The sequence below is a fragment of the Dipteris shenzhenensis genome, chromosome 27 (assembly GCF_047967505.1).
Source record: "Dipteris shenzhenensis isolate YYH24624 ecotype China chromosome 27, Dip_SZ_1.0, whole genome shotgun sequence".
Taxonomy (NCBI): Eukaryota; Viridiplantae; Streptophyta; class Polypodiopsida; order Gleicheniales; family Dipteridaceae; genus Dipteris; species Dipteris shenzhenensis.
The window spans coordinates 39,941,807-39,965,619 of record NC_141622.1 but is presented as its reverse complement, the minus strand read 5'-3'; the positions used below and the strand labels follow the sequence as shown (position 1 = coordinate 39,965,619).

Below are 23,813 nucleotides of genomic sequence, written 5' to 3'. Positions count from 1 at the left end.
TGAATAAATATCTTTCAATAATATGTTGGTTAACATGATATATTTGTTTAAGATTTGAGCACTATGTGCTTTCTTTCATGCACCTATTTGCCTCCCACATCTTCTTTTCAAATCATCCATTGTCTCCATGTCCCATTGATTTAACTCTCTTGAGATGTTGGTGAAGATTTGATTAATATCCTCATATGTATGTCCCACTTACAAGAATACTACTTTGATAGCTACTATGAAATGCGCTATCAACACAAAGCAAAAAGCAAACCTAAAAACCATCTTGTCTTCTCTGCAACATGGGCTACTTTTCCTCACGTATTTCTCCCTTAACCGCATCAGAAACTATTTTTTAGTGATCTCTTTAGCATTAGATGGTCTATGAGATAATTGTGGTTGACATAGAGCATTCTCTTCTTGAAAATTATATAATATTTCTTTGAAATGTAATGTTGTACTATTATCTTTCACCCTCTTTCATTTCCATGAATTTTCCTTTGACTTACTAATTAAGTTCCAATAGATCCCATAAGGGAAATTATCTAGCTTGCTATGCATCGTTGTAGATTCTTTTTCCATTTAAAAGATGATTTCTTCATTCCTCACCGCTCCTTCTCTATCACCCATTTGCCTTGTAGTTCTTAATGTCCATCAACTTAACATAATGCATTCATCTACATCCCCATGAATTGATCATCTTCTCTTGATCCATTACTATCTTATGCATGTCGAACATGGATGTGGGAGTTAAATAATCAGCTGACTTTTGAAACCTCTAATTAAAATGTGCTTTTACAAGCACTCAGATAGCAATGTCAAGACACTGCTTTATAGTCCAACCAAACATGCATACACCATAATATGGATATTGTAACCTTTTTGATGGTCCGTACTCTGCCCATATTATGAGACAAAAAAGTTTATGGGATGGATCTTGCAATTTTAAAGACGATCAATAGATATGAGATTTTCAATGACAATGCTAATGCATATAACAATAAAAATGATAGCATATTGAAATAGGGAATTTGATACATCGTCGGACTAGTCTTTTGAGTTTGTCATGAGTGGTCAAGAGTGTAAAGAGTTGTGTTCTTTTAGATGTGGATGCATTTTAGGGACTTATATGTTCAATTATAGATATGATATTTTGTCAAGAGTATATTTTAATTATAGATACGATATTTTGTGGATACATTTTAGGGACTTGTATATTCAATTATAGATATGATATTATGTGGATGCATTTTAGGGATTTGTGTATTCAATTATAGATATGACATTATAGAGAAAAATCATGATGTCAAAAGGCATAGCCATATGGACCAATCAATAATGTTCTTTCAAGAGTGGGGGAGTCTGATTGTTGCCCTGTATAACATGAAAGCATGATGAATTTGAATGGACTTAATGAACCAAGTGGGGAGTTGATGGGTGTAATTTTAGAGATGTTTTTTCTACTAAGTCAAATTCAATGATGGAATTTATAAAGGACATTTTTACATTGAACTTTGACATAAATTGTGAAGATACTACTTGCAAAGGAGACAAAAGTGAAGATGATTCATCAAGGATAAAAATAAACATGCACCATAAAAATAAACATGTAGAGATATAAAGAGGAAGTGCATCCAAGGAGATGCATCTAAACAACAAAAATGCCCATGCTTGGTCACATCCACGATCTTGTAATTACATCTTTCTCTCCCTCTTATGGTAACTATCTTTCAGGTGGCCTCTGTCTCTCCCTCATTTGTCTTTCTACCTCCATTACAGTAGTTGTCTTTTTCATGGCCTCTATCTCTACCTTGTCCATCTCTCTCCCTAGGTGTTGTGACTTTCTCTCTCACTCATAGTAGCTATCTCTCACATGGGCTCTGTGTGCTTATTGTGCACCTTGTCCCTAGACATTCCACTTCTTTATTTCAAGTGATGAGGTCCAAGGGAGTTTAAGTATGCCTGGGAACTTTAAAATGGATGGTTGTCCATTTACATCCGTACCTTGCTTTCATTTTTCCGCAATTTTTACTATTTCCATATCATGTATGAGGGTTTTGGTTAGTCCGTGTTCCCATATGTATAGCATTTGTGCTTACTACCAAATCCTCTCTATATGTAATAACAAGCACAAATTCTCACTACCAAATCCAAAAAGTGAAAATAAAAACGAGTAATAAGCAGTGATAGCACTCGCAAAGCATTTACCACGCACAATTGGCAATGCAAAGCAATCCCACACAAGAACCCAAGGTCAAATCTCACCCTTGTGAGGACAATCTAGAAATGGTTTTGGTTAGTCCTTGTGCCCATATGTATAGCATTTGTGCTTACTACCAAATCCACTCTTATGTAATAAGAAGCACAAATTCTCACTACCAAATCCAAAAAGCAAAAATAAAAATGAGTAATAAGCAATGATAAAGCGCTCACAAAGCATTTACCACGCACAACTGGCAATGCAAAGCAATCCCACATAGTCAAGCCAAGGTCAAATCTCACCCTTGTGAGGACACAAGTGCCTCCACTTTGAGGACTCCATAATATTCTAGAGCTTCCAATCTCGTTCTAGTATTCATTCTTTCAACATAAGACCTAGAACTAAAATAGAAATTTAAGCTAGAGCACCCAATGTACAACATGAAAAGATGTGAAAGGTCTCATCCCAATGTATGCCAATAATCAAGTAATACCAACAAACACCCATCAATTTCGTTAGATGTGGGAAAAACCACCAAATAACCAAGTGTCATCACAAGGGTAGCCCCAGTACTTTTTAGGTTGCATAGGAATTGTGCAATTTACCATGCAAAACCTGATGTACCCCTTGGGATTATTAGTGCCAAAAACCAAAGTGTGGCCGCCCAAAGAGTGCAACCCCAATTTGTTGATCTAATGAAGAACAAGAATGGAGGTAAGTGTGACTAGTACTAAAAATTTCATAAAACATGATAACTTTTTATGCAACTATAAAGGGAAAAGGTGATAAAAATGTTCATGGATTCATGAACATATGTTGTAGCAAAAGAGAGACTCAAAGAGAGAGAGAGAGAGAGAGATGTATTACTCTCTTCTAAAGGCCCAACAGGCCTATGAGACAAAGTAGAAAATCAAAGTAATTCATGCAAGCCTTGTAGGCTAAGGCGGGCTCACTGTGGAAAGCATGCAAGCCCTCCAAATAACGAGCCTATGAGACAATAGAAAATCAAAGTAATTCATGCAAGCCCTTGTAGGTTGAGGCGAGCACACTATGGAAAGCATGCAAGCCCTCCAAATAATGGCCATCATTAGAGACGATTATATATGATCAGAAGATGTACTCAAAGAAAGCAACCAAAATTTTGAACAGCATTGGGTTATTAAAAGGCAATTTTTGTAAGATAATCTCCATAAATGGAGATCGGAATTAACTTAATTAATTTAAAAAAATTACACTTAGAAATTCACAAAAGTAGTTTGAATCCTCCACTATAGCACTACCTCCTCTCAGGAAGGGACAATACTTATTTCTGAAATTTGTTGAGTGGAGGGACATAAATGGCCGAATGCTCTAGTAGTAAAATATGTTTCTTTTTCATCATCTAACTTCACCTCTTTGCAAAGAAAGTAATGGTACTCGATAAATGAGGTAGAGCGACAAGCACAAAATACACAAGCAGACCATTTCGAGCAACTTCCTCCTCCCAGCCTCGTGCACCCCACAAACAAAACATGGCAATTAGAGAGAGAGAGAGAGAGAGAGACTGGTAGTAGGAGACTATAATAACAGTTTTCAGCTCTTAATGTGGCTGAGCAATGCGACACAGATTATGTCTGCAGGAAGATGATGCAGTACCAATGATCCTCATTGAGCTTATAGTGTCTGTAATATTGCAAAGTACCAATGATCCTCATTGAAGTATCTCTGCGAATGGGAACGCTAGTATCAATGAGCCTTGTTGAGCTTCTAGTGTCTGTAAAATTGCAAAGTTTTCCTGCGAATAGGAACGCTATACAAATGTAAGTACCCTGCCCTGTTCAAGTTACTCCTAAGATTTTCCGTTTGTATATCATCCATTTTAGAGGTTAGTTCCGCTCTATCAACAACGCTACAAGCAATCCCTTTGCAATTCAACAACACTGCTGACCCAATGAACAAGAATTTGATTTTGAAGGAAGTCCCAAAGTCCACCTATTTTTTGCTGGTTTTGTTGGAGCTTGCAAATGGACTGCTCTTCCAAAGTTCTGATGGGTTCTGTAAGCTGACTCGCATGTTGCCCGATAGGGGACTGGCCTTCCATACTTCCTTGGAGTTTTGCAACCGAATCACTATGTTACACAGGTCGCAGTTGGCAGCCTTTCCATGATGACAAACAAGGGGAGATTCGGAACCTGCAAATTTTTCAATACCTTGCCGAAAAAGCTGCATCAACTCTACACTGTCGTCCCTATAATCGGGACTATCGATCCAATTGTTGCCTTTGATATCCTGGGCAAGGGAGTAGAGCGAATCCGGCTGACTGAAAATGGATGCTTTGTCGCTGATAACATCCTCTTCACCGTACTGTTCACTGCTTTCCGGATCACGCATTGTTGTACTGTGGTCTGAATTACTAGCAGTGCTGCTCGTAGCGGTCGGAGAGTCACCCGTAACAGCGGGTCGCCCTCGCAGATTGATAGACCTATTGGCGTGAAAAGATGATGCTGGGAGATTGGACATGACAGGTTTGAGGACATTTGACGCACTTTGACGGATGCCCTGCAGATGAAATTCGATTTATCAGGCATTCAAGACTGAATGAATTGCTACAAAATTGAAACGATGCGCACTTGCAGCATTACCGTATGTCGCGGAGCCATGTCAATAGATTTAGACAAATTGCCCCCGAAGCCTGAGAGGTCCTTGAATGTGGGAGTCGATGGCTTAGAAGAGCGCCTAATCACAGGTGCTTGCAGAGACTCCTCTTGCGCTGAGTTGTTTGATGCTGCAGCCCTTCGAGCTTGCATTACCTTCTCCACCATCCTGCTGCCTATCACAACACCACCAGATGCTTCCCCAGTATGGTTTTGACCTTTCGCATTCTTCGAAGGTGTGCTGCCAAAGCTAGGCTTATCAGATGTCAATCGCCCTCTCGTCGAACTGGGAGAGCACGACGGTCTTCGCGATCTACTGCTGGTATCAGAGGCCTCAATCTGGGCAGCTCTAGTTGAGATTGTCCCTCCTGGCTTTGAGCCCACGGATGAACCTCTCGAGTTAGAGAGCGACCTCTCCGGTATCGTCGTTCTGAGATTTGGAGGAGGTTCTAATGAGTACCCCGGCAGTGCTGACGGCTCCCAAGCTCGAGACCTCGTGGTAGGGGAACTCCCTCGTGAAGAGGTCCCTCTGGACTGCAGAGAATTTGCTTTGCTGACCGAAGACGACCTGCTGCTAACACCACCTGACTGCGTCTGCGGTTGAGAAAGGCCTGCTGTCGTTTGTCTCTTCAAGGGCGTAGAGGATCGGGACGAAGCAGCTGATCTCGCTGTCGATGGAACAGTGGCGGTCCTATTATTTGACGAGACAATTGTGGGTCTGCCAGTGGGTGTAGTGGTTCGAGACGTAGGCCGCGAGCTTGAATTTGAACTAGCAGCCACAGGAGTTTTTCTGATTGGCGCAGTTTTAGAACTAGACAGAATCGAGCTCGATCCGGTCTGTCCATTAGAGCTCGCATTGCCACGACCTATCTTGGAAGGTGGATCTGCCCTTGATGAATTTGCTCTTGTTGATACATCAATCACATTGCCATGACCGAATCTAGACATCGGACCTGTAGAAAGATCAGCTCTTAGAGAATCTGGCTTGAAGGGAAGCTCTGGTTTTCCATCTGAAAGCTGCACGTCAGAACCAATCTGTTAAGGTCTCTGATTCAGGCAGTGATGTTCCGAAGTATTTTGAAAACCTGTGAACGTTACGACCTGCCGGCAGATAAGAGCAACACACAAGCCCTATATAGATGAAGGTTCCACAGCTACTTACTAGTGACAAATTCGGAGCAAGGGATCGTACCGAATGCAAGCCTTGCTGGAGAATATATCCAGCATCTGCGGCAGTATTATTTGCCACGGGAACCAGAGGTGTGGCGGGAGGAGTGAGAAGCCTGCACTCCAGAGATAAAGAATGATCGGCCTATTGGAAGATGGACGATGGTGGAACGGAGCAAAAGGCAAGAGGCCGGAAGGCAACAAGACGATATTAGCGTACCAATCGTAGTCGTTTTTTCCTGCGTCTGATGTTAGGAGGTCGTCGCCTGGTTTTTTCTTGTATGTAGCTCGTGACGTCGTCATGCGATACAAAGACGAGCTAGCTAATCTTGTTGCTGCGAATCACAAACAGAGCGATAGTTGAAATGCCTTGCTAATTTGCATTGACATCCACACGTAAAATTCCCTGCTTACACAAAAACCAAACACGACTCACCTAGCTGTTGAGCGTCCACCTTGTCTGCGGCATGACGGATGGCGGAGCTCTTTTTCTCTTGCTCTCGCTTCTGCATTTCGTGGAAGAGGGCCAAGTCCTCCTCTCTCTCGGCCTGCATGCTGCGCGAGAGCCCGCGCTGCATCTGAGGCTGCATGGTATAAAGGGGTGCAGGATGGGCAAGAGAGGAGGAAGAGGCGAAGGGGCTTAAAATTTCAGGGCATATCAAGGGGGGAAAGCTGTGAGCAGGCGTGATGGGGGGGCAAAACAAGGAAGGAGGGAGTGAGGGGCTGTGAAGCAAATGAAGATTGGCGGGGGAAACGAAGTGCAGAGGCAGGGGAGGAGCAGAGAGAGAGAGAGAGAGAGAGAGAGAGAGAGAGAGGAGAAAGAGAAGCTGCAGCAAAGAGACAAGGGGAAGAAGGGATGCAGGAGGAAAGAACGAGGTGAAGAAGAAGAAGAAGAAGAAGAAGAGAGAGCTCAAAATTCAAAATGGGTTTTTGAGAAGCTGTTGTAGTGTTCCAAATGGAATGAGACAGATGGGGAGCTCAGAAGAAAACAGACAAACTCCCATGGGAGCTGAGAAGAAACAGACAGGGAAAGATGAGCCGATGATGTGATGTTGTAGATGTTGTTGTTGTTGTTGTTGGGAGCCGGCAACAGAACAGAGCAAATTTGCAAAAGGCCCTTTTCATTGTTCTTTAATTTAGAATACGTAGACGAGATTACCGAGGAGCTCTGCCGGCTGCCATTTCTCACACCCCCACATTGCACAAAGTTGCCACAAACTGTGTCTTCCTCTTCTGAAAGTTGCACAAAGTTACTCCCATATCTCATATCATGCTCTCAATTGTTTACCCAAATCTAAGGTACCATTCAACAGGAAGAACCAGACCCTGTTTTACTTATTTCCAAATCATGCTCTCCATTGTCGTATTTACCAAATCTAAGTTTGATTTGATTGAGAGACTCTCACCACATCCTCTCCCTTCCATACCAGCAGCAGTCACATTCATGTAATCGCCATCCATCTCTCTACCATACGATCAGCTTCTCAAGTTCTCAATCGCTTCATAATTGTTTGTGTCATCCGAATAAGTATACGAGCTAGCCAGTTCTAAATAAGAGGCCAGTACCTTGGAATTGGACTTGTTTATGTCCCCTCCCTGCAAACTCGTACTCTTTGCATGTATGTACAGACTCCAGAGTCCAGAGGCTTGCTCCTGCCCACTGCCCAGTTTAAATTTTGCTCACTTTCACTCTTCCACTGTATGCCCAGCTGCCCAAGTTTAAATATTGCTCCTCTTTGTCCTTGCTCCATTCCCCATGCGCCATGTCCCCTCCTTAGTGCCTTTCTACCGTTTCCTTGTACACAGTCCAACGAAGTGCCTCACAATGACCACATAGTAGTGTTCTCGTTGCTGAAACCATGATAGCAGTAACTATTTCTGCTTGGCCCATCACTTGTCCTAATGATAACGGGAACTATTTCTACTTTCCCCAGGAAATTACTTGCTAGCAGTGGCGCTGCTTGTCTAGCACTCTAGCACCAAGTTGGAGTTCCTATTTTCCTCTATTCTAGCCTACGGGCAGCTCTTAGTTCAATTGAGCACCTATGAGTTAACGGAGTTTAGGCGTGGTGAGCTGGATGCGAGGGCAAGTGGGTCCGTCAGGTTCCTCGTATCTTATCCACTCTCTGGTTAGCTACGGAGCAAGGAGGCCACACTTGAGGTAGGCGTCGGATAAGAAAAAGATCGACTATACAATCCATCACTAAAACAATTTATCAAAATTTTAGCCAATGATGATGGAGGATATGCTCTTCATCAATGATTTAGCTTGACATCAACCCTAGAATTAAATTACAAGACCCTAACATTCCAACAAAAGGATGCAAATAAGCTAGAAAGGCTATGGTAGGGCTTAGAAATGCCATTAATGGCTCACCATCCACACTAGCAACGACATAGGGAACTCCTCTTAGGGAACACCCCCTAGGAATTCAAGCTCCACTACAAGGGAAAGAAGCCACCACTCCCAACAATTGCCATTGAGTCTAAGGGTATTGAGGGGAAATAGGTATTTCCCTTATATTGTGCAAAATGCACAATGGGAGCAAGTAAGAGGCTCATAGGAAATAGCACTCCATGTTCTAGACCTAAGGGTGATATTTCCCACACCCTTGAGAACCATTGATGTGACACTTCTCTATAATTAATGCGACGTTTCTTTATAGCCTTCTCTCATTTTTCCTTGGGCTTTTATGTCATGCATGAAGGGAAAAGCATCCAAAATTTGCTCTTCCAAGGAAAAAAACATGCAAGAGACATTGTGCATAGCAATCCAAGAATAGGGAGTCTCAATTTAGACAGGTCAAGTACCGTATGCAGAGAAGGGTCTGTTCATGTTGAAGAGATAGGACCATCAGATTCGCAAGGTGTGTCTTCTCTTCAAGACACGCCCTCCCTCGTAAAGAGAAGAAACAATTGCCAAAAGCTAATCACAAAAAGAGAAGTCATGAAGAGCGCAAGAAAGAAAACGCTCCCATGGACACCAAAGGTGATCTTCTGAGCAAGCCGTCATCTCGCAGTTTCTAGAAATGCCTCAAAGATGTCGCAAGGGAGGTTAGCTCAGGGAGCAAAAATAGATTTAATGTCTTTAAAGATGCTAACAAGTCATTTGCGCAATAGGGATCGGCAAGGGAGTGAGTCAACAAGTTGGATATGAAATTCTTGTCTTATTGTGGAATCTATGTGGGTGTTGCGACAAGGCAAAACAAAAACATTGCTTAGCAATGTTGAAAAGAGTCAAGCCGCATATAGTTTTTCTTTAGGAGCTTAAGTGGGGAGACAATGATAGTTGGTGGATTGCTTGAACATACGATTACATTGCTCATAGCTTCCACTTACATTCACCAATTTGTTAATTTTTTGCAAATTGGGGAGTTTTATAGAGTGGAAGGGGCAACAGTTGTGGCCAAAGGATCAATTGAAGGTGGTACCTCCAAATATTCCTTACTTGTGGATGCTACCACTTGTATCATCAGAGGGGAACCTTTTGAAGGCAATCTTCATTTGTTGCCTGATCGCTTCCTTTCCACATTTGTTCCTTGGGCTACTGAAATGATCAACTTTAGCAAACTACAAGTCTCTCATGTTATGGGAACAATTGCAATTGTTATTATCAAAGTTGCAAGCGATGAAGGTATGGCAGACCAAATCATAGTGGCAGATGGTCCAAGAGATGAAGACAGAGCTGCAGTAAGTTAATTGTATCTTTAGTTGGTGCTTCTATTTTTTTTTCCACTTCAAAAGTTATCTTAGTTGGTTCTTTTCTTGTGCGTGTTGTAGCTCTCTTTTGTAAAGGAAAGGAAAAGCACACTCACTCAACTTGTGTAACAACTCAATGATGAAGGTGTGGTTATGTATGTGTTGAAGAATGTCTCCTTCCTCAAGGCAAAGGGAACTATTTGTGCCTTTGATTTCACCATCTTAGCAAATGTGCCTGATGGTTCTATCAAAGATGACCTCAAACAAGCATTTGTGTCCCAAGTAGCAAGGCTTGGTTACGGCACACAAGTGACTCTTTGCAATCCTATCCTTTTCATCGACGCCCAATCGATGTTCAAACCCAACTAAACTTTCTTGAAATTGCAGGTATTTGGGATTCTTCTTTTCACCAACACCAACGCAGACTTGCTCGAGTATGTTTGCGAGTCATGTGGAGGAGGCCGAGTTAGTCGAGATCCTCTTCAACCTTATTGCTACACTTGCAAGGGCCCACAAGCTATTGCACAAGTTCCTTGCATGACAGGAGACATTGTGCGTCGAGGTGGCGAGCAAGTTCCAGTTCACATTCGTGGTCCATATGTTGACATTGTGCTCTGATTGGGCTATCCATTTGTAGAGCTATATAAGCAAGATCTAATGATGGCACGAGGAAAGCTAAGGAGTTTAAAGCCTAGTGGAAGTTTCACAGTAAACAGTTCTAGATTTGTCATTGCATTGAAGCAAATGCTTAATGTAATTATTTGATTTGCACCATATTCCAAAAATGTTATACTCTTCAAATTGAATTGTGTAAATGACATCCAATGTCTATTTGTTTTAAGCAATATCATTGTTACTTGAGGTGAACTTAGATATAGCAATGGATCTACAACATTTGCTTGAATCAAAATTTTTGGCTAACAGTGTAGGCTTTCTCTTAAGCAACCCATCAAACACAAATGCTCTAATTTGTGTATTGGATTTCTATCCTAGCCTAACATATCATCAATTATTATCAACAATATTTGAGAAAATTGGCTCTAGCATTGAGACAACTAGTGCAACATGGCCTATGCTAGTAGGAATTCGTAGAGGTGCAACATTGACAATAGAAAACGTTGATAATGTGCTTTAGTATTCTTTAACATCTCGTGTAAAATAGTAGTAAACATCCTCCAATGTATCCATGAAGTTTTGGGAGCAACATTCACTTTGATTTGCTTTGCTGGAATTAAACTTTTAAAGAAAGTAACAATAGGAAAATGTAAACGTAATGAATCAAAGGCCTTACTATTGGATGAATCAAAATCACCATGCACAATAACTCCATTGATTCACTTGGAAGGGAAAAGAAACTACAACATATGGAATGAAGAAGACAACATAGAATTGCAAGAACTACTTTATGAAAACCCAACATTGTGTGCAAAAGACATTGCAAGTATATTTCCTAACAATAGAATGCAAAGGACTTACACTATTCAAGCTATTGTAAACAAAATTTACAAGATTAAAAAAGTTGTACTTGCTCAAAACCATGATATGGATAATTTAAAGTCGAAAGAACAAACTATGGATAAATCAAAAACTTGCTTCACAACACAAAAGGAAAAGGAAACAAATCTCGCTCATACAAAAAGATAATAAAAGAATTGAAGATACTCCAAGCTTCCCATGCATGTGTTGTGGAAAATTGACATTCTGCGCAAAGATATGCAAATTAAAAGAAAGAACGAGTGTCTTCCTCCAAGGAAATGGAATAAATATTGCACTCTCTAATTCATTAGATAATTTCTTATGTTCTCCATGCAATAAAGAAGTGAAATTTCAAAAAATCCCGATAATATTTACAAAGAATATGAAAATGGTGGATATCCAAGCATATACTAAGAAATTGAATGATATTAAAGCACGTTTGGTTTCCATTAGAATTCCATTTGCTCAAATTCAAGAGTTGACTTATGAAGGGGCCAATTTGGATTGCACGGGAGTGTTGTAAATGTGTTTGCAGATGTAGATAGAGCTCAACGAGTACTACCAAGGTTTGTGGATAAAAACGACACTATTGTTATTGCAATCAAACACAAGCTTTCATACAAGCATAGTTACGTGAGTGGAATCATTCATCCCACATTTACAATGCTTGCATTAAAAGAATTGTTGGAAACTCCATTGTACAAACAAAACAATGTATGCATAAATACTCTTTAGGAAGAACATGTAAGAAACATTCAATCAAAAGACTCATCAAAAGACAATAATGACTTTGAGGAGAACAACATTCTTGGAGAAGACATTCAAACAGATACTTTAGTCCATGGGATATACACAAGTCAACAAGTTGTTGATTTTGAAAATCAAACAATTGCAATCGCTCCCTCAGAGGGATTCTCCCCACTAAGCATTTTCAAAGACAAATTCTGTGAGGAACTAGCTTTCCCAAAGCTTTTCTTCGGAAACTTTAGAAACTACAACATTCCAGAGCGAACATCCTACCCAACAATTGCACGTTGGGAGCTCACAAACATACATAGACGATTTGCAAAATCCATTGACAACCTTTTCTTCAAGACAATGAAGATTCTAGTGAAACAAATTCTCTCATCTTCCTGGGTCTGCATGCAAGAAGCTCAAATACAAGGGTGGACACTACAAGTGAAAGACGCTCTTTTGGACACAAACATTGAAAAACTACTCCAATCAAACATAGGATATCAAGATTTCACACACCTTCGAACTTTAGCCGACTACAATTATCAGCTCAAGAAAAACCTTTTCGCTATGTTGAGACAATTAGGGCCCCCAACATTCTTCAAACACTATCATCAGCAACTAAAAAGCTATGGGGACCACTACTAAAGTGTCTTAAAAATTTAAACCCAAATGTTTCAATGGGTCAAACTACAAATCCTAGCATTGAGGTGAGAAACCTTATTCATTCATATCCAATTACTACATCACAATATTATGTGCACCGCTTCCAAGCTCTTAAATCATTAATCAAACAAGATTTAACAATTCTCGGGAAAGTGAAAGATTTCTTCTTTGTGACAGAGTTCCAAAATAGAGGCAGCCAGCATGACCATGGACTACTATGGATTAATAAAGCACCTAGTTTTGGAATACAAACAAATAATGAGATAGAAGCTTTTGTGGACAAATACATTTATACTAACATATCTGCCTTTCCTTTGACTGAAAGACAAATCCAAACACATTAACATCGCAAAACTTGCTATAAACAAAATAAGAAATGCATATTTGGATTTCCATGGCCCCCAATGGCAAATACTCAAGTTCTATTGCCACTACAACTTGAATCAATTGATACAACCTTAAAGAAAAACCTAAAGGACATTCAGTCGAAGCTCATGGAAGACATAACACTTTCAATGGACTATGGTTGGTTCTGGTCAAGTCTTTCTTTGTCTCAAGAACAATACATTCTATCACTTCGAGCATCTATTTCACAACCAACTTTATTTCTAAGAAGAGAACCCAAAGACATTTACACAAACAACTTCAATCCAACTTTGTCGAAGCTATGGGGTGCAAATACAAACGTTCATAGAGGCAGTAAGGGCAGCTATGTCACAAAGCATGTCAACAAATGCACCACCAAATGAACGTATTCGGCGTGTTGGAAACACTATATTGAATACCCAACAAATTAGCTCCCAACAAGCAATATACTTATCCTTGTCATTACCACAATCAACATCTTCAAGACAATTTGAATACATTAACACTAACTCTCCAGAGAAAGGTACAGTGCTATTGAAGTAGAGAGAAATGCTCCAAAACCTGGACCGAAATAGCACAAACATTTACTTTGATGACATTATAATGAAATATTTGAAGCGCCCCCTAAGCATTTGCTTGGCAAGTTTGGCAACTAAATATACAATTTCAGCTTTCAATTCCACAAAACGTAAAAAAAGTAAAATAATTCGATTCAATAACTTTAGCGAGACCAACAATCTTGAGGGATACTGTCGAGAGCTTTGTACTTTGTTTCTTCCTTACCATCACTTCAAAACGAAAATGATACTTGGCATGACGAATACAAAGAAAACAAAAGTATTATTCACCAAAATAAGGAAAATTTCAACAAACTCATTCGTAAAATTTCATCAAAACTTACTAGCACTTCAACAAATTCTACCAATGAAGCCAATAATGAACTACATAATAACTACGACATTGCAATGGACATGAATACATTAAAAAATTCAAGAGAAGAACATAATACATGCTTGCTAACTTGCAAGCTACTTTCTGACAAAAAACACTACAACACCATAAGAGAACTTAACCAACAACAACGTATTATTTTAGAGGACATAATGTTGAAAAAACGTATTTTCACTGACAAAAGAATCCATCTCTTCTTGACTCGAAATGTTGGAATAGGTAAAACTCATGTCTTGATGGTAATTGTCCAAGCCCTTCTAAGATATTACTCTCACAAAGAGACTCACAATGTTGAATTGCCAAAAGTTCTATTACTAGCTTATACAGGAAAAGCCGCCTTTAATATTGGGGGAACAACAATACACTCAGCTCTACACTTACCACTAATGGCATCTCATTATACAAGCTTATCTGTAGAAAAACTCCAAGAACTGTCCCTTCTATATCGCAACCTGCATCTAATTGGCCACAGCACCCTCGTTGCAGAGTAGACATGCGTCTAAGAGAAACAAAACACAACCACCTATAACCATTTGGAGGAGTTGATGTAATCTTATGTGGAGACATATGCCAAGCAAGTCCTACAAAAGATTCGTGGATATTCCTTCAAAATAACTCAAACAAACGTCTTCATGTATGAACTAACCACACCCATGAGACAAAATAACCCTAAATACATTCAACAAAATGAGAATAGGTGCACATACCAAAGATGACTTATCATACATCAATGACATATTATCGTACACCCATACAAAAATAAATTATTCCTCATTTGTTTTACACCAATGCAACAAAGGACATCCACAACAAAGAAGTATTCAAACTACTTGTAGGGGAACCTCATATTCTTCCAGCAAATGAAAAAAACATAAAACATGTAACAAGAGAGTTGTATCACCACAAGACTCAAAAAGCATAGCAGGGTTGCACAAAATGCTACATTTGAAGAAAGACATGATAGTAGAAATTTGTTCAGGCAACTTAGATATTCCAGATGGATAAGTGAATGGGGAAGACGGCATATTTAAGGACTCTAGCATACACACAATTCCACAAGTTGTTTGGATTTCTTTCAACAATGACAATATAGGAAAGCAAACATGACTCAAACATAAGCATCTTTATGATAAAAATATTCCATTCAATTGGACAACAATCTTTCCAATAACAAGAGAATTCCAAGTTAGGAAAAACTACCTGAACACAATTTCTTGAACACAATTTTTGATACAACCGGCAGCAGCTAGAACTATCCATTGCTCACAAGGATTATCAAGTCCCATGGCCTAGCATACGCAGCTCTTTCACGTATACGCAATCCAAAAAATCTTTTCATCATCAAACCACTCGAACAAAAACATATCAAGGTGGACACCAATGTCCTCAAAGAACTACAACGACTGCAAACGGAAAGGCAATGGCAAATCAAACAAATAAACTTCTCAACACAACAAATTCAACACAACACAATTCAATCACTCAACGTACGAGCTCTTACTTCACGCATTGATGACATACTTTCAGACGAAAGCTTGTTAAGCTCAACCATACTTTGTCTTGAAGAATTGCATGTGAAGACATCAAACACGCTTCACTTGCCAGGGTTCATATGTTTGCAAAATACAATTGGTGCAAGTATTGCGACATGCTATCGCAAAGACCTTCACTTGCTAGAACAAAATCATATGAGTAAAGATGGTTGCGAATGCATGCTATCAACATGCGAGAAAAAAAGCATGGAAACAATAGCAATAATCAATGTGTACAATTCACCATCAGCAACATACTTAACACTTACTTATTGTCTAGAAAGTCTTCTACAAACACTATGACCAAACATAAAAACAATAATCATCGGAGACTTCAACATCAACTATACGAACTCCAACAACAAAGCAAAAAAATTGTCAACATTCATGGGACAAAATGACATGCAACAATTAATCCAAGATCCAACATCTATACACGGCTCAACAATATACCACATTTGGACTAATGTTCTAGAAGAACATAATATATTTGGGTCTCATTTATTGGTCCAATCATTCTTTAATTCATACTAACATTCAACTATCTTAAAGGCAGGCCACTTGAATGTAATTCATCTTGTTATTGTTCTTTAATTTAGAATACGTAGATGAGATTATCGAGCTCTACTGGCTACCATCTCTCTCACACACCCACATTGCACAAAGTTGCACAAACAGTGTCTTCCTCTTTTGAAAGTTGCACAAAGTTACTACCATATGGTCCATATCTGAAATCAAGCTCTCAATTGTGTACCCAAATCTAAGGTACAATTCAACATGAAGAGGCAAACACTATTTACTTACTACCAAATCATGCTCTCCATTGTTGTATTTACCAAATCTAAGTTTGGTTTGATTGAGAGAGTCACCCACATCTCTCCTTACCATACCAGTAGTAGTCACATTCATGTAATCACCATCCATCTCTACCATACGATTAGCTTCTCAAGTTCTCAATCACTTCATAATTGTTTCTATCATCTGAATAATTATATGAGCTAGCCACTAGTGCTAAATAAGAGGCCAATACCTTGGAATTAGGCTTGTTTATGTCCCCCTCCTTGCAAACTCATGCTCTTTGCATGTATGTACAGACTCCAGAGGCTCGCTCCTACCCACTGCCCAGTTTAAATTTTGCTCTTCTCTTTGTCCTTGCTCCATTCCTCCCCATGCACCATGTCCCCCTTGATAGTGCTTTTATACTGTTTCCTTGTACACACTCCAATGAAGTGCCTCACAATGACCACATAGTAGAGTCACAAGTATTCTCGTTGTGCTGAGACCATGATAGTAGCAACTATTTCTACTTGGCCCATCACTTGTCCTAATGATAACAGGAACTATTTCTACTTGCCTCAGTAACTTACTTGCTAGCACTACTTGTCTAGTAATGTAGCACCAAGTTTGAGTTCCTATTTTTCTCTATTCTAGCCCAATAATCCATCACTAGGACGTTTTGTCAGCTTTTTAGCCTACGGGAAGCCCTTAGTTCCAGTTAATGGAGTTTAGGCGTGGTGAGCTGGAGGTGAGGGCAAGTCCCACATGCTTGGGTCCATCAGGGTCCTCGTATCTTCCCCACTCTTTGGTTAGATACGGAGCAAGGAGGCCACACTTGAGGTAGGTGCCAAATAAGAAAAAGATGGACTATACAACTCATCACTAAAACAAATTATCAAAATGCTAGCCAATGATGATGCAGGATACACCCTTCATCAATGATTTAGCTTGACATCAACCCTAGAATCAAATTACAAGACCCTAACATTCCAACAAAAGGATGAAAATAAGCTAGAAAGGCTATGGTAGGGCTTAGGTATGCCATTAATGGCTCACCATCCACACTAGCAACGACATAGGGAACTCCTCTTAGGGAACAACCCCTAGGAATCCAAGCTCCACTACAAGGGGAAAGAAACCACCACTCCCAACAATTGCCATTGAGTTTAAGGGTATTGAGGGGAAATAGGTATTTCCCTTATATTGTGCAAAGTGCACAATGGGAGGAAGTAAGAGGCCCATAGGAAATAACACTCCATGTTCTAGACCTAAGGGTGCTATTTCCCATACCCTTGAGAATGATTGATGTAACCCATCTCTACAATTGATGTGACAATTCTTTATAGCCTTCTCTCAATTTCCCTTGGGCTTTCATGTCATGCATGAAGGGAAAAGCATCCACATCTCTACCATATGATCAACTTCTCAAGTTCTCAATCACTTCATAATTATATGAGCTAGCCACCAGTGCCAAATAAGAGGCCAATACCTTGGAATTAGGCTTGTTTATGTCCCCCTCCCTGCAAACTCATGCTCTTTGCATGTATGTACAGACTCCAGAGGCTCGCTCCTGTCCAGTGCCCAGTTTAAATTTTTCTCTTCTCTTTGTCCTTGCTCCATTCCTCCCCATGCACCATGTCCCCCTTGTTAGTGCTTTTATACTGTTTCCTTGTACACACTCCAATGAAGTGCCTCACAATGACCACATAGTAGAGTCACAAGTATTCTCGTTGTGCTGAGACCATGATAGTAGCAACTATTTCTACTTGGCCCATCACTTGTCCTAATGATAACGTGAACTATTTCTACTTGCCCCAGTAACTTACTTGCTAGCACTACTTGTCTAGCAATGTAGCACCAAGTTTGAGTTCCTATTTTTCTCTATTCTAGCCCAATAATCCATCACTAGGATGTTTTGTCAGCTTTTTAGCCTACGGGAAGCCCTTAGTTCAATTGAGCACCTTCCAATTAATGGAGTTTAGGCATGGTGAGCTGGAGGTGAGGGCAAGTCCCACATGCTTGGGTCTGTCAGGGTCCTCGTATCTTCCCCACTCTTTGGTCAGATACAGAGCAAGGAGGCCACACTTGAGGTAGGCGCCAAATAAGAAAAAGATGGACTATACAACTCATCACTAAAACAAATTATCAAAATGCTAGCCAATGATGATGGAGGATACACCCTTCATCAATGATTTAGCTTGACATCAACCCTAGAATCAAATTACAAGACCCTAACATTCCAACAAAAGGATGAAAATAAGCTAGAAAGGCTATGGTAGGGCTTAGATATGCCATTAATGGCTCACCATCCACACTAGCAACGACATAGGGAACTCCTCTTAGGGAACAACCCTTAGGAATCCAAGCTCCACTACAAGGGGAAAGAAACCACCACTCCCAACAATTGCCATTGAGTTGAAGGGTATTGAGGGGAAATAGGTATTTCCCTTATATTGTGCAAAGTGCACAATGGGAGGAAGTAAGAGGCCCATAGGAAATAGCACTCCATGTTCTAGACCTAAGGGTGCTATTTCCCATACCCTTGAGAACTATTGATGTAACCCATCTCTACAATTGATGTGATAGTTCTTTATAGCCTTCTCTCAATTTCCCTTGGGCTTTCATGTCATGCATGAAGGGAAAAGCATCCAAAGTTTGCTCTTCCAAGGAAAAAAACATGCAAGAGACATTGTGCATAGCAATCCAAGAATAGGGAGTCTCAATGGTTTGGGAGTTTGAAGGAGGCTAGATCAGTTTGGAAAGAGAGGTAAGACTACTGTGGATAAATAGTCTATTCCTCATGATCCAAAAGCCAAGTCAAGTACCGTATGCAGAGAAGGGTCCATTCATGTCGAAGAGACAGGACCATCGGATTCACAAGGTGTGGCTTCTCTTCAAGGCACACCCTCCCTCGTAAAGAGAAGAAACAATTGCTAGAAGCTAATCACAAAAAGAGAAGTTATGAAGAGCGCAAGAAAGAAATCACTCCCATGGACCGAAGGTGATCTTCTGAGCAAGCCGTCATCTCATAGTTTCTAGAAATGCCTCAAAGATGTCACGAGGGAGGTTAGCTTAGGGAGCAAAATTAAATTTAATCTCTTTAAAGATGCTAACAAGTCATTTGTGCAATAGGAATCGGCAAGGGAGTGAGTCAGCAAGTTGGATATGAAATTCTCGTCTGATTGTGGAATCTCTGTGGGTGTTGTGATAAGGCAAAACAAAAACATTGCTTAGCAATGTTGAAAAGAGTCAAGCTGCGTATAGTTTTCTTTGGGAGCTTAAGTGCGGAGACAATGATAGTTGGTGGATTGCTTGTTGTTATCTCCTAGGTTACGATGCCTTTGTGAATAGCCCTCTTAGAGTGAAGGGAGGAAATGTGGTCTTAACCGATAGGGATAGTGAAATGTTGAGGGGTAGTGAGGGGTGTGCCATAGTTGTTAGATTGTTAGTAGATAGTTTCGAGTTGTTACAAGTGCATATGCTTCGAACCTCCGAGGTGAGAAGAGTATATATAGCTTCGAGTTCACTGTTTCAAGTGTATATGATTTGGACCTCCCAGGTGAGAAGAGTGAGTGCCAGAAGAAGCTAAACGATGGACTATGGGGGATCATTGGCTTTTGGGAGGAGACTAGAACATCAGGGAGGAAGCTGGGGATAGATCACATGAGGCATCTCAACCCTCAAGCATAGAACATGAATATTGGAGGATCTATGTTTGAACCATGGTCTCATTGATTGTCGGGAGCTAGACCCAGTCGGCCTTGTGGGATTCACCTAGAGCTGTAGAGTTTTGAGTTGGACGTATGGATATATATTATGCAATGGAGGAAGGGTGGTGGCTAAGAGGTCCCATGCAGGGAGACTGTTTGGCGCTCACAGCGTTATCTGACCATGCACCAATAACATAGAAATTCTACGTGCCCATGAGCAGTGCTAGGTCCAAAGACATCCCCATTACCTTTAATAAAAAATTCATGTAATCTAAACACTTTTTCTTGAAAATCAGGGAGGTTGGGTCTGAGCCTATGGATGCGTAGGGCAATCCAGTGCAAAAATGGGATGAGACAATTTGTCAAGTTCTATTTAGGGCCAAGGAGAGGTCTTGATGGCAATGATTAAGGCTCTATAAGAGGCGAAGAATAGTGCACCGAAGGATAGGATACTGGCCACGACTTTGGTAGATACAAAAGTGGCCTTGTAGGATTTGGGAGTGGGAAGAGGAGAAAATAGCCCGAGTGCGAAGCAGGTAGACTTGGCTTACCTTGGGGGACTCATTCGTATAAAAAATAAAGAGGAAGTAGATAAGGGAGAATGTCGATCGTGTGTTGGATGCCCAACATGCCCAAGGATCACATAGTTCTGGCACATCGTTGAAACGTTTAGCAGGGAGTTAGCTTGATTATTGGAGAGCTAGTAGAGCAAGATACGATGTGGAAGCGCAAAATATAGACGAGATCATAGAAGGCCCTACAGAATCTTTGAGTATCAGGGAGGGAGGTTGGCCAGGCCGTTCACCTTGGAAGAACTAGAGGAAGCATTGAATGCTTTAAAGGATGATAAGTCTTCAAGGCCGGACGGGCTCACTATGGAGTGCCGTGAGTTGTGGGACCTAATGGGTTTGAACTTGGTCAGTATGGCAAGTGTAGCTATTGAGAAAGGATACTTTTTCATGAATGTCAACATGGGTCTGATGAAGCTTTTCCTCAAGTGCCACAAATGACTAAAGGTAGGATATTGGTACTCAATTACCATGTTGAACACGTCGTATAGGATCTAGTAAAAGCATAGGCAATTTGCATTCGAGAAATCTACGTTGTGGTGGTTAATAGGGAAGAGACATCTTCAACATTCTGAATGTCACAACTACAATCGACCATGCATGTGTCTTAGATCAACAACTTTTGGTATTTGGCATAGATGTGGACAAGGCCTATGACCATGTGAGATGGGAGGTAATATGGAAATGGCTTACTTGACTTGTTCGAGTTGAATCTCCTCTATGGTTGTGCTAGTCTACACGTCGAAGTGCAAAATGCAACAAATGAATTTTATATGGATTCATTTTATGTGCTAGGTATGCTGCAATGGATCACGAGGTGGTTTCGATGATGAGGGTTTAATGGTTTTGATCTATGAAAAATTCAGACTACACATCTGAGGTGCTCATTATGTAGAGCATGATCTAGCAAATCATTTTTTATTTTTGGATCACCTCTAAATCCCACCTGGATCAAAAGCTATGGCTCCCAGAAGGATGGCCAAACTTTGATCACAAGGGAGAGGGTAGAATGATGATGTGGCATGTGCTAATGTGGCAGTGAGAGGTCACATGTAGATTAGCAAAATGTGCCCGTGTGGCACAGTGTGATTAGGGATCACTAATGACACGGCATGCTGATTGTGTTGGATGACATGGTGGCTGAGCTAGCATACTACTAATGTGGCACTACTGAGATGGAGAATGGAGAGGGTGAGTGCTACTGTGTCACTTGTCTGAGGCGTTTACTGGTCGTGAGCCCGTGGCGTAGTAGTTGGCCGGTTGCTAGTATTGTAGATGGCATCGATGGTTGCACGCACTGAGTGATTGAAGTTTCTAGGTGCTTGAAGATTGCCAGCTAATCGTCGCTCATAATTATCTTTGCTAGCCTGTATCGTGAGCATTGTTGAAGGCGTCCATTGTAGAAATGTGCTCTTAGAGTGACTCTGCTTGGTCATTTGCTATCGGTTGTAGGAGCTGAAGTTGGTCGAGTGTTGATGCTCATCTTTGTTTAGCTATGGAGTAGAGAGGCATCTCGCATTGTGTTGTGTGACGAAGGTCTGTGGAGGCACTAGAGCCGGAGTTCTATGGAGGCATTGATTTCACTGGGACATCTTGGTGCTATTTGGTCCATTTGGTCGATGTTGGAGCCAAGCGTGTTGTCCGTGGACTTGTTAATGAGAAGCCAGTTGAAGATTTCCTATCTATTGGAGACGTTTGTGAGGAGCCAGTTGTATGGCAGTGTTGATGGCTCTTTTGACGGAGTCTCTATGGTCATAGGCTATGGCTTGTTATAGTCACATAGGCTTAGTTGGCTCCCTGACCTTATGTAACCGTGCCCTAGCTCTGTCTATCATCGTAAAAATTGACCCCTTGATAATTGCTCCTAGATAAGTGAGGAAGCCTTGTTGTAGAAGTCCATGGTGTTGGAGCTGGGAGGTTGTGGAGCCAAGTTGGTTGTGTACTGCTCAATGGCATAGTCGAGGCTCATGGGTTGTAGGAGTTGCCCTGGAAGTAGAACATGCAAATTCTTTGTTTAAAGTTGTAAGCGACTACTAAAGCTTGTTTGTTGTAGGTCGAGGAGGCTTTCTAAAACTATAACAGCAAAGTGCTAAAAACTTTCAATCACTCGTGAAATGAATCTCTCAAGAATGAACACATTTGAAGCTCCATAGGTCAAACTGACGAAAGTTTTGAACCAAATAGGAGATGGACAAGAGCTCTACAATAAGAGCTAGAGATGATGAAGAAGATGCTACAAATGAGGGCTTATTGCCTCGATGGAGCAAGGGCTTGCATGCCTTGATGGAACAAGGGCTTGCGCTCTCTCTAACAAAAAGCTCTCTCTCACATTTAAGATGAACCTTGTAGATCTCTCGCTCGGAGAAGGAGGGTGCCTCGCGGAAGGAGTGCTTGACACTCATGAAGGGAATGGGAGTACCATCGGCTCTGATATTATAAAGTGGGGATTGAGAGAGAGAGAGAGAGAGAGAGAGAGAGAGAGAGAGAGAGAAGTGCACACGATATAGCTACCTGTACACTACGTTGTATTGAACATAAACATGAATATATACATGTGAACCCATTAGGGTCAGGGTTAGGGTTAGGGTATTCCCCTAATGCCCTATCTAGATAGTCCAATTTACACTATAATCAACATAAAAAATTGGTGAAATTTCTCTAACGCTCAAGAATGTGCATGGGCATTAAGAGCATTATAGACGTTAGTGAATTGGCTAAATTATTAAAGGGTTTGGGTTGAGCTTGTGAGTAGTTAGTTGAAGTTGTGAGGCCTCTAGAGAGAGATAAACAAGAGGGTTCTTGTTTTATAAACAACCCTTTAATCATCTAGAGCAATGGGGGTCTTCAGGGTTTTTTTGGTAAAAGTTTATGTGAGTAGGAGTTGGGGGAGCATTGAGTTTAGGGGTTTTCTTAGAGGCGTGGGGAAGGGTTAACTATAGAAATAGTAACCATAAGGGAAACATATCACACACACACACACACACACACACACACACACACACACACATGCACACACACACACCCCACTAGTTGGGCTTAGGCCACATATAAGAAGGGGGGAAAAAAGAGAGGAGAAAACTAAAAATATCATTGAAAGGGGGGGGTATTGTATATCCAATTAGTTTAGAATAATTTCCCTCAATTCAATTAAAGTGTATAAGGGGAGAAGGGGCTAAGTAAACTCATCTCATTAAAACAAGGCAATTACCATTAATCCAAATCGTCACTATTGGTTATAAAACTCTAAAAAGAGGGACTCTTACCAAAAATTGAAAATCTTATTATAGTAGGCCATTAAGATCTATTTTTTAACAAACAATCCTTATAGTAGAAGGGAAAACTAT

At 40.7% G+C, this 23,813-nt stretch overlaps 1 protein-coding gene across 2 annotated transcripts; it reads right to left on the bottom strand.

Moving 5' to 3' along the window:
- Window positions 1–3,618: 3,618 nt before the first annotated feature.
- Window positions 3,619–6,966, bottom strand: LOC147884291 (uncharacterized). Of its 2 annotated transcripts, none has more exons than XM_087398685.1 (7): window positions 6,425–6,966; window positions 6,209–6,323; window positions 5,984–6,104; window positions 4,810–5,838; window positions 4,378–4,726; window positions 4,160–4,273; window positions 3,619–3,962 (listed from the first exon to the last, which is right to left on the bottom strand). In XM_087398685.1, exons 1-7 carry the CDS (start codon window positions 6,576–6,578, stop codon window positions 3,796–3,798), a joined length of 2,049 nt encoding a protein of 682 aa, XP_087254811.1. In that variant the 5' UTR covers window positions 6,579–6,966; the 3' UTR covers window positions 3,619–3,795. The 2 variants fall into 2 exon arrangements, with proteins under 2 accessions (XP_087254811.1, XP_087254812.1); XM_087398686.1 differs by having other exon boundaries at window positions 6,014–6,104.
- Window positions 6,967–23,813: the final 16,847 nt, after the last annotated feature.

What these genes read in the sequence shown, in the direction of transcription:
- LOC147884291 (XM_087398685.1), bottom strand. Translation starts at nt 6,578, where the DNA reads ATGCAGCCTCAGATGCAGCGCGGGCTCTCGCGCAGCATGCAGGCCGAG. An exon ending in GGTGGACGCTCAACAGCTAG is followed by an intron (nt 6,324 to 6,424) that starts GTGAGTCGTGTT and finishes TGTGATTCGCAG; the next exon opens with CAACAAGATTAGCTAGCTCG. An exon ending in GGAAAAAACGACTACGATTG is followed by an intron (nt 6,105 to 6,208) that starts GTACGCTAATAT and finishes TCTGGAGTGCAG; the next exon opens with GCTTCTCACTCCTCCCGCCA.